Below are 12,305 nucleotides of genomic sequence, written 5' to 3'. Positions count from 1 at the left end.
GAGACGAGTGTTGAACTAGTTAATATGTACTAATAAACATCGATTATAATTATTTATTCTCTTTAATCAATTAAAAAAAAAAAAAAACAATTATGATGCTTAGCATTTAATCATGGTAAATAATGTGACACATTCTTTAATATGATACATTTAATTTAACTTAATAATTTTTTTTAATCACGATAATATTAGTAAAAAAATCTATCAATTTTACAAATGATTATAATCTTTAATGAAGTGTTTGGTAGGATTAAGGGTGGCAAAATGGGCCAGCCCGGCCCACCAATGACCCGCCAAAAATAGGTCAGGTCGGGCTGGGCCGCCAATGAAAAATGGGTTGAAAATGCTGACCCGCCCCGCTTAAGGACGGGCTAGCAAGTCGGGGGGTCAGCCTGCATACCACAAAAAAAAATTTAAAAAAAAAATATTTTATGTTCAAATAAAAAAAATTGTTACAAATAAATAATATAACCATATGAAGTTAAAAATGCATACATACCGTACATAATATATGTTCATAAAAAACAAATTACAAATTTAGAACAAAATCAAAGAGAAATCAGTCCCCTTATACCAAAATAAATTAAACATAAAAAAATTAAAAAATGCGGGTTGGCGAGTTGTGATGGGCCAGCCTGCTAATTGGCCCGACGGGTTGGCGAGTTTGGCGGGTTGAAATGATGAGCCCAACCCGCTAATTTTAGGGTGAAAAATTATGAATTATTTATAATATTTTAAAATATTTTTATTTTAAGTAACAAATTATTTATAAAAATTAATATGACAACTAAAATTATATTAGAGGAATGTTTTTACTAAAATAATAAAATAAAAATAGTTGTTAACTATATTATGTGACAAATTATTTTGAGTGCTTATATACTTTTATTTATTTATTTTTATGTATTAACCTTAAATAAATAACATAATATTGTATATTTTTAATAAACCTTTAAAATTGTAAAATCAAATCAAATTATAAAAGACTAATTTGATTTTTTTCAAATTTTTTAATAAATTTAAATAAAATCCTAAATCCTAAACTTAAGTAAACCATATCACGAACATCCCAATTAATATTTGTTGAAGAATATAACCGGTCACTCTTAATGGAATTTCTACTATTAATTATCATATTTTTTTATGTATTTATACGTTTTTAATAAAAAAAATTAAGAATTTAATTAGAATGCAAGGAAAACAAAATAAAGCATTTACATTGTTATTCAATCATTGATTGCGAAAATATTAACTTACAATAATAATCGCAATACTTCTTTTTTAGATGTATATTTCTTTAAAAATATTTTTTTCCACACAGGATCATACATTAAATGTAGTCTCCCAGCGAAGATTCAAACTTTAATCTACAACCCTCTTTAGTTTATGACAATTACTTTAAATATTACATCTAGAATAATTTTTAATTTAATGATAAAAAAACTTATAATGACAATATACCAAATTTAAACTAAAAAATATTTAGTTAATTTCTTAGCACACATTTTTTTAGAAGAATTTCTTAGTAAACATAATCACCTAATTTTACACCCATTTGAAAATAACGTATTTTTGTAACATAATGAGGCCTATCTATCCAATTTAATAGTATCGTAGTATCGTTGAATGTTAATAACAATGATAATATATAACTATTATTTATTTATTTTTGAATTTTTTCATTATTATTTAAGTCATTTTATTTTATTTTATTTTTTATTTTTTGACAAAATATTTTATTTTATTTAAAGCTCTATATTTTCTTTATTTTCAATGTTTAATGTAAGCTGTACTTTGATTTGACATCAAAGTTTGTTTATTAACATTAATTTGAGGTTGGGTGTCACAAACGCAAATCGATAGTCTTTCACTATTCTAAATGGTTAAAAATAAAATTGATCGTCATACATTAAATTTAGTCTCCCATGAAGCAACTCAAATCCCGATTTCTTATAATTGGAGGATTCTGACGTGGCAACATGAGTTGCTTGAAGAAGAGAGAGAATTGCTTCCTCAAGCAACCGTTCCTTACCAGATTTCAAGCAAATCTTATTGAACATATTTGGGAACGTTTCGGAAATAATAATAATGAAAATTAATTTCGTATAATGTCTATGTATTTATTATTATTTTATTTTATTTTTAATATCTACTTATTGTGTATTTTTTCTCGTAATTTTTTTTATTGTAGTGCAATTATCCTTTTTAATAAAAATTTAAAATTAGTTCATAAATGATTAGAAAAAAAAATTCTAAAAGTTGAATTTCTTAAAGTTTCTTATCATTGGAGTAAATTTGTGTTTGAGTTGCTTAATACTAACATGACACACTCGGGACCACTTTTTTCATTTTTCAATGCATGAAGCAACTCAAATGAGTTGCTTCCATCGGAGATGTCCTAATTTTTGTTTCTCACATATGTAGATGAAATTGAATTTGATGTGTAAGTAGTAACTTATATGTTTTTTATGAGATAATACAAAAAAAAAACCTAAAAGAGTTGTTTTAAAAAAATTATGCTTAATTTTTTTTTATATTCCCCCTTTTTAATTGTCGTTATTTATTTATTTATATTTATCTTTCTCTAATATAATCATCTTTTAATTCTTATTTTCGTTGACATTTGTTTTTCTAAAGCTTTCTTATATTAATTTGACATTTGAAGTTTATTTATGAACATTAATTATTTTACTTTAACTATTGTGATTATACAAAAAAACTAGAATGAGTAGTTTATTAAAAAAAAAAAAGTTATTGTATTACAAAGTTAGACCTAGAGGCTTTTGATATATTTTCTATAGTTACATAACCCAAGTCTACTAATATTTCGCATCGTAATATCCAAAGAATAAATATCGACGAAAAAACATATTAACTATTTTCATACGGCACTATCCTTGTCCTTGCAAAATGTAACAAAAAAGAAGTCAATAAAGCAAGTTTATATTTTTTTTCTTCATTTTTAGTATGTTTTTATATTATGCAAGTGAAATATATTTTTGTTACAATAGTTTTTATTTGGATACTCAATTTCCTCAAAATTAAATTTAGAAGAGAAATAAGGTAATCAATACACCTTCAATTGATGTTTAGTGTACTAATATTAAATTTGAGAAAAATATTTTCCAAAAAACCAAAGATGGTTAATTTTACCGATTTAAGTTACTTTAAAGTTTAAACAAAATACGTATAAATAAATAAACGTGAACTTAATCTCAAGTTAATAGGAATTGAACGTGATAGTAAACTAACTAGTCATGCTCTAAATAAAAGACCTCTTCAAATCCAATATAAATGAGATAGTTGTTGCTCAACATTTTGGCGGTGACAGTGAGAGGTTAAAATTTTATTATATCTAAATTACTTTTTACTATTTATAAATACTGGAAATTTTTTGGGAGAAAAATTGAAGATAAGTTAGATAACTATCTAGAAGATTCCTTATTGCGGAAAACTACGAAATGTTACATGAGAATTATTAAAGCCACATCTTATTCACTATTTCAACAAAATAATATATTGCACATCTATATTTAATATAAAATATCTTCAATAATTTTTTTAATAAAGAAAATTTTCTGCATCTTGTAATTTCTCCTTCTCTCTCTCTTTTTTTTTTTTTTTTTTTTTTTTTTAATTATATAGAAAATATGGCAATTGTGGTGTTTATGTTTTGGTTCCGAAGCTTTGGGAGTCTGGGACGCACTAAAAAACAGAAGCATTTTTATTTTCTTTGGCTAAGGAACAAACTTTGATTTGTGTGCTTCTGCCACGTACCCTTATCCTGCGTAGAGACAAAGGGCAAACTTGGGAATTCAGAAAAGAACAAAAGCTCCTCCCCCTCTAATAATAAGAAAGAGAAATTATTTTCATGGAACTAATTATTCAAATTATTGTATAAGTAATATTAACAAATAAGGCTTAGCTAGTGAAAAGTTTAGTTATGAAGATGACTTGGCTCCATAACCGTATTTCGTCCACTCATTTCTCATCATACCCATTTCATTTTTGCCTATTAAAACATTGCAATATAATACAAATAAAACATAGAGAAAAGAGGGAGGGAAATAAAGTACAACTACCATTTCCATTTTCAGAAGTTGCTCTGTATATTAACTATTAACAAAGCTCTTCTTTCTTGTTATTTTCTTCTATCTTCAGGTACGTCAATTTGAATTCATATGCTAGCAAATTTGATTGAATTAAAATCATGCAGCTACTTCTATTGCTCCTCTCTCCTTTGTGTTCTGATCGATCAAGAACAAAAAGGAAAACATGCCTTGCATAATATTTTTCTTCTTATATTTCTCTCTGATTTCTTGTGAATATGAATATGAGAATATCTAATCTTTTATATACTGTTTATCTTGTGTTCTGAGCTGAATGAAGTGAAGCACCCTAGTTTCAATCAAATAAAAATTCCTTAATGTATATTCAGTGTACAGAGATGTCTTCCATAGTGAAAAGCATATTCATAAGGAGCACAGGGGATATGTGCAAGAACAATAACAATATGGTTTTGAATGGGAAGAACAAGTATGTGCAGTGGCAGTTTCGACTTAGATCAAAATCAAACAGGTTCACAACATGTAAGAAAGCAAGGAAATCATATAAACCTTCAATTCGAGGCCAAGCCATCCTTACCCCAGCAACCCCACCCACCACCAAAAAGGTACTCTACACAAATTCAACTCATTGTATTTCTACCATACAAACCCACAGGGCTAATCAAATGTATTTTCTTCAAGATTAAAAGTTTGTCTTTTGTTTTCTTCTAAGTAAATTAAATTGAATTGTGGAAGTTTTATCATCATTTCTCTTGGTAAATTTCATATCCCCATAAGAATTCGATAATAGGCTACTATAATTTGAAATCCGGAGAAATACATGATTCATTCAGAATATTTTCTCGTACTGTATTTCAAATTTTCAATGCAGCGCTGCTGCTTCTCCACAGTTATTTTGTATATTTAATTTCTAAGTAAATATATTTTATAAACTAATGACTATATAGTTACTTTATGTATTTACGATTTTTTTATATTATTTTAACATTGTTATGTAGAGTTTTTATATTTTTAACTATCTTCCCTATCGCTTTTATAGTAAGTACTGTCAAATATGAGAATAATATTTCATGTGCTTAATTCGTTATAAAACTATGATTAAAAAAATGTCATTTACTATTCAATACTACAAAAGAAAAAAAATAGCAGAATAATTTGTGCGGGGCATTACCTCATGGCTTCACTTGGTTCATGAGATTTTTTTTTTTTTTTTGAGTTTACCAAACATGTACTCTCACAGAATTAGATTTTTTTATGTTTTTTAAAATAGTAGTTAATTCAATAAATTCATCATACAATAATTTATAATTAAATAATAATATAAAATATTTATAATATTGATGCATATATTATTTATTTATTTTGTCCTAGGTCATCAGATTTTCGTGAATAGTTGAAACTGTAATGTTGAGTTGTTAACAACACACCAATAAAAGACCCAAACTGTTTTTTGGACCTCAAAAAGTCTCTCAGACCTTAAAATATTATGTGAGGCCCAAAGACTAATGAGACTAATTTTATGTAAATATTTAAGTGGAGAAGAATATTCACATACTTAGCTTTGCAGTATCAGCTAATTTTGTCTGTCCGCGTCAACAACGAATATTCAAGTGGGCTAAGAATTCGAAGGAAAAACTTCGGTTTAATATTTACATTTTTATTGAATAGAAATTGCATAAAAATGGAAATTAAATAATAAAAATTTCAACTATTTAAATCTAATAAGTTATTTAGTTTGTCAACTTGCGCTAAGTTTATAATAAAATTTATGAATAAACTTTCACGGGATAATAACTCATCAAATATGTAATTAAACAGGTTATTTAATTAAATGCATGCAAAGAATTCAACAATTATGTCATAATAAAAGGGAAATTGCTCTCTTTCCCTGCCCCTCCTCACATTCTGTTAGCTATGAATTAACACATTCAATAACATAACTCAAAGTTGAAATTTCTTTACCATGTTATTGTCAATAAGTTGGCTTGATTTGCATTCCGTGTTTTACACAAAGAAGACATATTTTTACTAACAATTATTCATTACAAATATTCTATTTTTTTATTTACCTCCTGATTAGAATATTCGTAATCACAATTAATTAAAACTATTAGTTATTAATATGCTAATTACAACTATTAATTACAAATATTTGTTATTAATAGTTTTAAGTATGTCTTCTCAGAATGCAAACAGCACATCCAAAGCCAAATTCTTTGACAGTTCCGTCACATTTTTTAAATGTGAATTTGTCACCATTATTTTAAAGTTTCCATACATACATTATTAACAAGTATAAAGAGTTGTGAGAGTGGTGTGTAAGTGTAACTATGATTTCCCAACAGCATTCTTACCATAAGATGTCTCTGCTTTTGTCTAAACAGCGGGTATTCACTTTTGGCAAAGGTAAAAGTGAAGGAAACAAGGCCATGAAGTCCTTGGTAAGCATTCTTTGTTTAAGACAACATACTCAAATTGGTTTTTCTTTGTTATGTTCTTATTCATTAGTAATTTTTGACACGATAGAATATATTAACAGTACACATGTTAAGCAAAATAAGGTTGATATGAGGGCTACTTTTTTCAGTTGATATATAACGTGTGTGTTAATTGCATGCAGTTGGGAGGAAAGGGAGCGAACCTGGCAGAAATGGCAACCATTGGCTTATCTGTGCCTCCTGGACTCACTATATCAACAGAAGCATGCCAAGAATATCAAGAGAATGGAAAGAAGCTACCAAATGGCTTGTGGGAGGAGGTACTTGAAGGCTTGCATGTTGTGGAGAATGAAATGGGGGCTACTCTTGGGAATCCTTCAAAACCTCTTCTACTCTCTGTTCGCTCTGGTGCTGCGGTAGGAGCCTTTTGCTTTTGCTTTTTTCTCTGTTCTTGTTAAGTGCCTCAACCTAGGATCACTTTTGGATTTTGAATTGAAGTTTTACCTCTATAATATACTGTTCTCCATTCAATGATGATAATACGGCATGCACTTTATTTTGACACTGCCATTGGTTTCCAATGATGGAACCACCATGCAAGAAAATAAACTTCTACTTGCAGGCAGCATTGATTCAACTCAATTGATGAACTTCTATTTATGTGAAGTTATTGGTTTAAGTAAATAGTAACCTTTTCTTTTAATATTGATTCATAAGATAGTTTTTAAGTTGTAGGTTAGGAAATTTACTAGCTATGGTTGTTGAAACATTCAACTCTATTTACAGATGTACTTTGATTTGAAATAAATCTGATTCCTTGCATGGTGTGTATAACATGATTATAGCATAAACTTGCTTGTTCCCTTTACATTTGAAAGGTTTCCATGCCTGGGATGATGGACACAGTTCTCAACCTGGGATTGAATGATGAAGTGGTTGCTGGGTTAGCTGCTAAAAGTGGAGAGCGGTTTGCTTATGATTCTTATAGACGTTTCTTAGACATGTTTGGAAATGTTGTAAGTGGTTCTTTTACACCCTATGCATTGCTTACTTTTGTAGGTTGTCAACATTTATTTAGCAACACAAACAAACTAACCATAATGAAAACTATAATCCCTTAATGAACGCAGTCTGTTAGTATCTTTCTCTGGAAGTATAAAGTAAAATAGTTGCCTTCCAGTGCTTTTGTTCTAACTGTTCTTTTATGTTACATTGAGGTAATGGACATTCCACACTCATTATTTGAGGACAAGTTAGAAAAATTAAAGAGTGCAAAAGGTGTTAAACTTGACACTGATCTAACAGCCTATGATCTCAAAGATCTTGTTGACCAGTACAAGAATGTCTACCTTGAAGCTAAGGGAGAAAAGTTTCCGTCAGGTGCTGAATGCAGCACCACCAAGTTCTTCACATTTTATTGTTATATATTCTCATCATCCTAGCCAAATTGTTTATATATAAAAGAAAAAAAAAAAGCTCATCCTCTTTATTTATTTATCAAATGCAGATCCAAAGAAGCAGTTAGAACTAGCTGTTAAAGCTGTTTTTAATTCTTGGGATAGCCCAAGGGCTATTAAGTATCGGAACATTAATCAAATAACTGGGCTAAAGGGAACTGCGGTAAACATTCAGACCATGGTGTTTGGTAACATGGGAAATACTTCAGGAACTGGCGTCCTTTTCACTAGAAATCCAAGCACTGGGGAAAACAAACTTTATGGAGAATTTCTAATTAATGCTCAGGTTACATATGATTTACTACTTGTTATTTTTCTTCCATATCATTATCATCTCTATTAATCTCTTGAAGTTATTAATTACTTTTGATTTTGATGTTTCAATAAACAAATGCTGAATTGTTTTTGTTAGGGAGAGGATGTAGTTGCTGGAATCAGGACACCTGAAGATTTGGAGGTCATGAAAACTTGCATGCCAGAAGCTTATAAGGAACTTGTCGAGAATTGTGAAATTCTAGAGAAACATTACAAGAATATGATGGTAAAATTACAATAATTATGACTTACACTGTTTGTATAAATAGACCAACAGGCAAAACTTCTGAAGTTGTGATTATGTTGTAGGATATTGAATTCACAGTACAAGAAAATAGGTTGTGGATGTTGCAATGTCGAACCGGAAAACGTACTGGTAAAGGTGCATTCAAAATAGCCGTAGATATGGTTAACGAGGGGCTTGTTGATGTTCGTTCTGCAATCAAGATGGTAGAGCCACAGCATCTTGATCAACTTCTCCACCCACAGGTATATACTTGTAATTACCATTATCCGTTTATCATGTCATTCAGGTAGATATGGTTAATGAGGTGCTTAACGATGCTCGCTAGATGATTTTTATTTTGTGTTTAATCAATACGTAAATTTATTTTCCATTTATACTCCCCCATTAACTTATCAGATTTAAATGTAAGATACTTAGTATCTTGACTGCTCTGACTTTATTGGATAGTTTGAGGATCCATCTACTTACAAGGACAAAGTGATTGCCATCGGTTTGCCTGCATCCCCCGGAGCCGCAGTAGGACAGGTTGTGTTCACTGCTAATGATGCTGAAGAATGGCATGCACAAGGAAAGAGTGCCATCTTGGTATTCCATTTTTTGCTTTATCATTATTTTTCTTATCTTTTTGTTCCCTTTCTCAATAATCTACTTGTCTAGTTTTAGCTAGGAAAATCCAGAGTTGACTTAGCCACTTAGGTGAAATACTTGTTTACATAAGATAGGAGTTTTATGGTTGTAAGTACTTTGCTTGATTTAGTATCATTCTTGAACTATTGAAGGTGAGGAATGAGACAAGTCCAGAGGATGTTGGGGGCATGCATGCAGCTGCTGGAATCTTGACAGCTAGAGGTGGTATGACATCTCATGCTGCCGTTGTAGCTCGTGGATGGGGAAAATGTTGTGTGTCTGGTTGCTCTGATATCCGTGTAAATGATGCTGAGAAGGTAAACTTGGATATTACATTAATGTTGTGCTATACATACTACTAGTAAATAATCTCCATGCTGGTATTATGTATAATTTGATAATGTAGGTGTTCGTAGTTGGGGATAACGTGATAAGGGAAGGAGAATGGGTCTCACTGAATGGATCCACAGGTGAGGTGATACTGGGAAAGCAGCCACTTTCTCCTCCAGCTCTGAGTGATAATTTAGAAACTTTCATGTCTTGGGCTGATGAAATAAGGAATCTGAAGGTGATGCATGTTCTTTATCTGCTACAGAAGTTGAGTTGAATAAAGGAAAATTTGTTTTCTATAAATTCTCTCACATGTTGTCTATCAGGTTATGGCGAATGCTGACACACCTGAAGATGCTGTAAAAGCTAGACAAAATGGTGCCCAAGGAATTGGACTTTGCAGGACAGAGCATATGGTACAAACTAACCTTCTACTCCTTGTTATTATATCAGAATGGAAAGTGTGAATAGTGAATATTAATTTCCTTAAAGCGGGTTAAATTGTAATTCTGCTATAATAACAAAGTTCAGCGATGTTCTCCTTTAAAAAAATACAATAAAGATATCCTCCTTACAAGCTAAAAGTTGAATTAATGAATTTCTTTTAACCTTGTTATAAGTAATCCAAAAGCAAGCACACACATTCAATGACACTGTAACACACTTGTGTAGTCATATACTCGTATGCATGGACATGACACTTGAAATGAACATTTTCATTCTTTTTTGCTAATCAACACGGTGTAGTTACAAATTATATGATTTTCTTTTTGCATGTTTTGGTGTATTGTAGTTTTTTGCTTCAGACGAGAGGATAAGGGCTGTGAGAAGAATGATAATGGCGGTTACACTGGAGCAGAGGAAAGCTGCACTAGACCTGTTGCTACCTTATCAAAGATCAGATTTTGAGGGGATCTTCCGGGCAATGGATGGTCTCCCAGTAACAATCCGATTGTTAGATCCTCCTCTTCATGAATTTCTTCCAGAGGGTGACCTGGAACACATCGTCAGTGAACTAACTTCTGAGACTGGAATGAAAGAAGAAGAAATCTTCTCTAGGATAGAAAAACTATCAGAAGTGAATCCTATGCTTGGTTTTCGTGGTTGCAGGTTTGTTCCAATCTCATGATGCTTGTCTTGTGTATGGCAGATAACTATTCATATAATATGGCTGATGATAGTGTTGAATTCAGGAAGTTCATGTCTGATTTACAGTTCCTCATATTTGGCAATTGAAATTCTGTGAACAGGCTGGGAATATCGTATCCAGAACTGACTGAGATGCAGGCCCGTGCAATCTTTCAGGCTGCTGTTTCAGTGAGTAACCACGGTATCACAGTTCTTCCAGAGATAATGGTTCCACTTATTGGCACACCTCAGGCATGATCATTTTTCTTATTTCTAGTTGTTTGTCCTTCAATTTGCTTCCCATGTATGTAGTCATGCATGAATATAATTTATGAGGAAAATCTCAAACCACGTTTTACTTTGAAACATCGTCTTGTATAGTATCCCTTTTTCCTTAACAATACGTCTCTTGAAATGCCCTTTGATGTAATTATTACGAGATATAAGCCCTCGAATTTAATTGGCAGGAATTGAGGCATCAAGTGAATTTAATAAGGACTGTTGCCGATAAAGTGTTGTCTGAGATGGGTTCTTCTTTAAGCTATAAGGTCGGAACTATGATTGAAGTTCCAAGGGCTGCACTCGTTGCAGATGAGGTAACATTTATATCCTGATTTCTTGAAGATTCATTCAAACTGGGAAAATATTTAAGAATGTGATAAAGAAAAACAGTCTTATTCACCATTTCACTTGGGTTGTTATCAGCATCATTAGACTGAGAAGTGTATTATAAATTTACAATAATTTCAGCTCAACATTTAAAAGGATCATGTTGTCCTCTTGTTATTTACACTGTAATTTTATAATTGGTTCATCTAGATTGCAAAGGAAGCAGAGTTCTTTTCATTTGGAACCAATGACCTTACTCAAATGACATTTGGATATAGTAGAGACGATGTTGGCAAATTTCTTCCTATATACCTAACCTCTGGGATTCTGCAGCATGATCCATTCGAGGTTAGTTAGTTGTTTAATGGCTAATGTTTGTTTGCTCATTTTCTCATTCCACAAAAGACGGTTGATGAATTTGAATTGTGGACAACCATTGCAGGTACTTGACCAGAAAGGTGTGGGTCAACTCATAAAGATTTGCACAGAAAGGGGTCGTGCTGCTAGACCAAACTTAAAGGTAGGACTAGGAGTAAACAAAGTTTTGTGACACCACTTAGTCATTTATTCTTATAATATCAAATAATAATATGGCGTATTGATTTTAGGTTGGAATATGTGGAGAGCACGGTGGGGAGCCTTCTTCTGTTGCATTCTTTGCTGAAATTGGACTTGACTATGTTTCATGTTCTCCCTTTAGGTCAGATTTTGAGTTCAACGTTATCCGAAAATGAAAATTTAGTATTTTCCATTGTGAAAGTGAAATAAGAGAGGAGTCTTTTGCAGGGTTCCAATTGCTAGGCTTGCAGCAGCTCAAGTTGCAGTTTAAGAAAGTGTTACATCTCTACAACTGTGAATAATGGTGATTCATCATAAGCAATAAATCAGAATTGGAGGAAGACGTGAGATAAAGGAATGCTGCTAAGTGCTAACATACTTATAGAAGGAAAATTAATATTTTCTCTTTTACCGTGTCATGTCATAAAATAAGACTCGTTCTGTAAAATTCTTTCGCATGTTGTAATGTATTCTATCACATCACATCACATCACCAATAAAATCTTGATAAATTTCCTCTATTTTTAGC

The 12,305-nt window shown here is 31.2% G+C and overlaps 1 protein-coding gene across 2 annotated transcripts; it reads left to right on the top strand.

Annotated features, from left to right (window-relative positions):
• Positions 1-4,002: 4,002 nt before the first annotated feature.
• PPDK (pyruvate orthophosphate dikinase) lies at positions 4,003-12,297 on the top strand. Of its 2 annotated transcripts, none has more exons than XM_020370448.3 (20): positions 4,003-4,161; positions 4,439-4,672; positions 6,452-6,508; positions 6,688-6,921; positions 7,384-7,521; positions 7,723-7,885; positions 8,013-8,248; positions 8,375-8,503; positions 8,587-8,766; positions 8,972-9,109; positions 9,304-9,468; positions 9,558-9,719; positions 9,808-9,897; positions 10,275-10,591; positions 10,732-10,861; positions 11,077-11,205; positions 11,429-11,566; positions 11,661-11,738; positions 11,827-11,918; positions 12,005-12,297. In XM_020370448.3, the coding sequence occupies exons 2-20, from the start codon at positions 4,448-4,450 to the stop codon at positions 12,045-12,047; spliced, it is 2,844 nt and encodes a 947-aa protein (XP_020226037.1). In that variant the 5' UTR covers positions 4,003-4,161; positions 4,439-4,447; the 3' UTR covers positions 12,048-12,297. The 2 variants fall into 2 exon arrangements, with proteins under 2 accessions (XP_020226037.1, XP_029129027.1); XM_029273194.2 differs by having other exon boundaries at positions 4,047-4,161; positions 4,446-4,672.
• The last annotated feature ends 8 nt before the right edge of the window (positions 12,298-12,305 follow it).

Source organism: Cajanus cajan, chromosome 5, assembly GCF_000230855.2.
Source record: "Cajanus cajan strain Asha chromosome 5, NIPB_CcT2T_4, whole genome shotgun sequence".
Classification (NCBI taxonomy): domain Eukaryota; kingdom Viridiplantae; phylum Streptophyta; class Magnoliopsida; order Fabales; family Fabaceae; genus Cajanus; species Cajanus cajan.
Note: the sequence above shows the minus strand (reverse complement) of the source record. Positions and strands in the feature narration are given on the sequence as shown.

Coding starts and splice junctions, on each gene's coding strand:
- PPDK (XM_020370448.3), top strand. CDS start 4,448: ATGTCTTCCATAGTGAAAAGCATATTCATAAGGAGCACAGGGGATATG. Junction 6,509..6,687: donor ACAAGGCCATGAAGTCCTTG/GTAAGCATTCTT, acceptor AATTGCATGCAG/TTGGGAGGAAAGGGAGCGAA. Junction 10,592..10,731: donor CTTGGTTTTCGTGGTTGCAG/GTTTGTTCCAAT, acceptor TTCTGTGAACAG/GCTGGGAATATCGTATCCAG.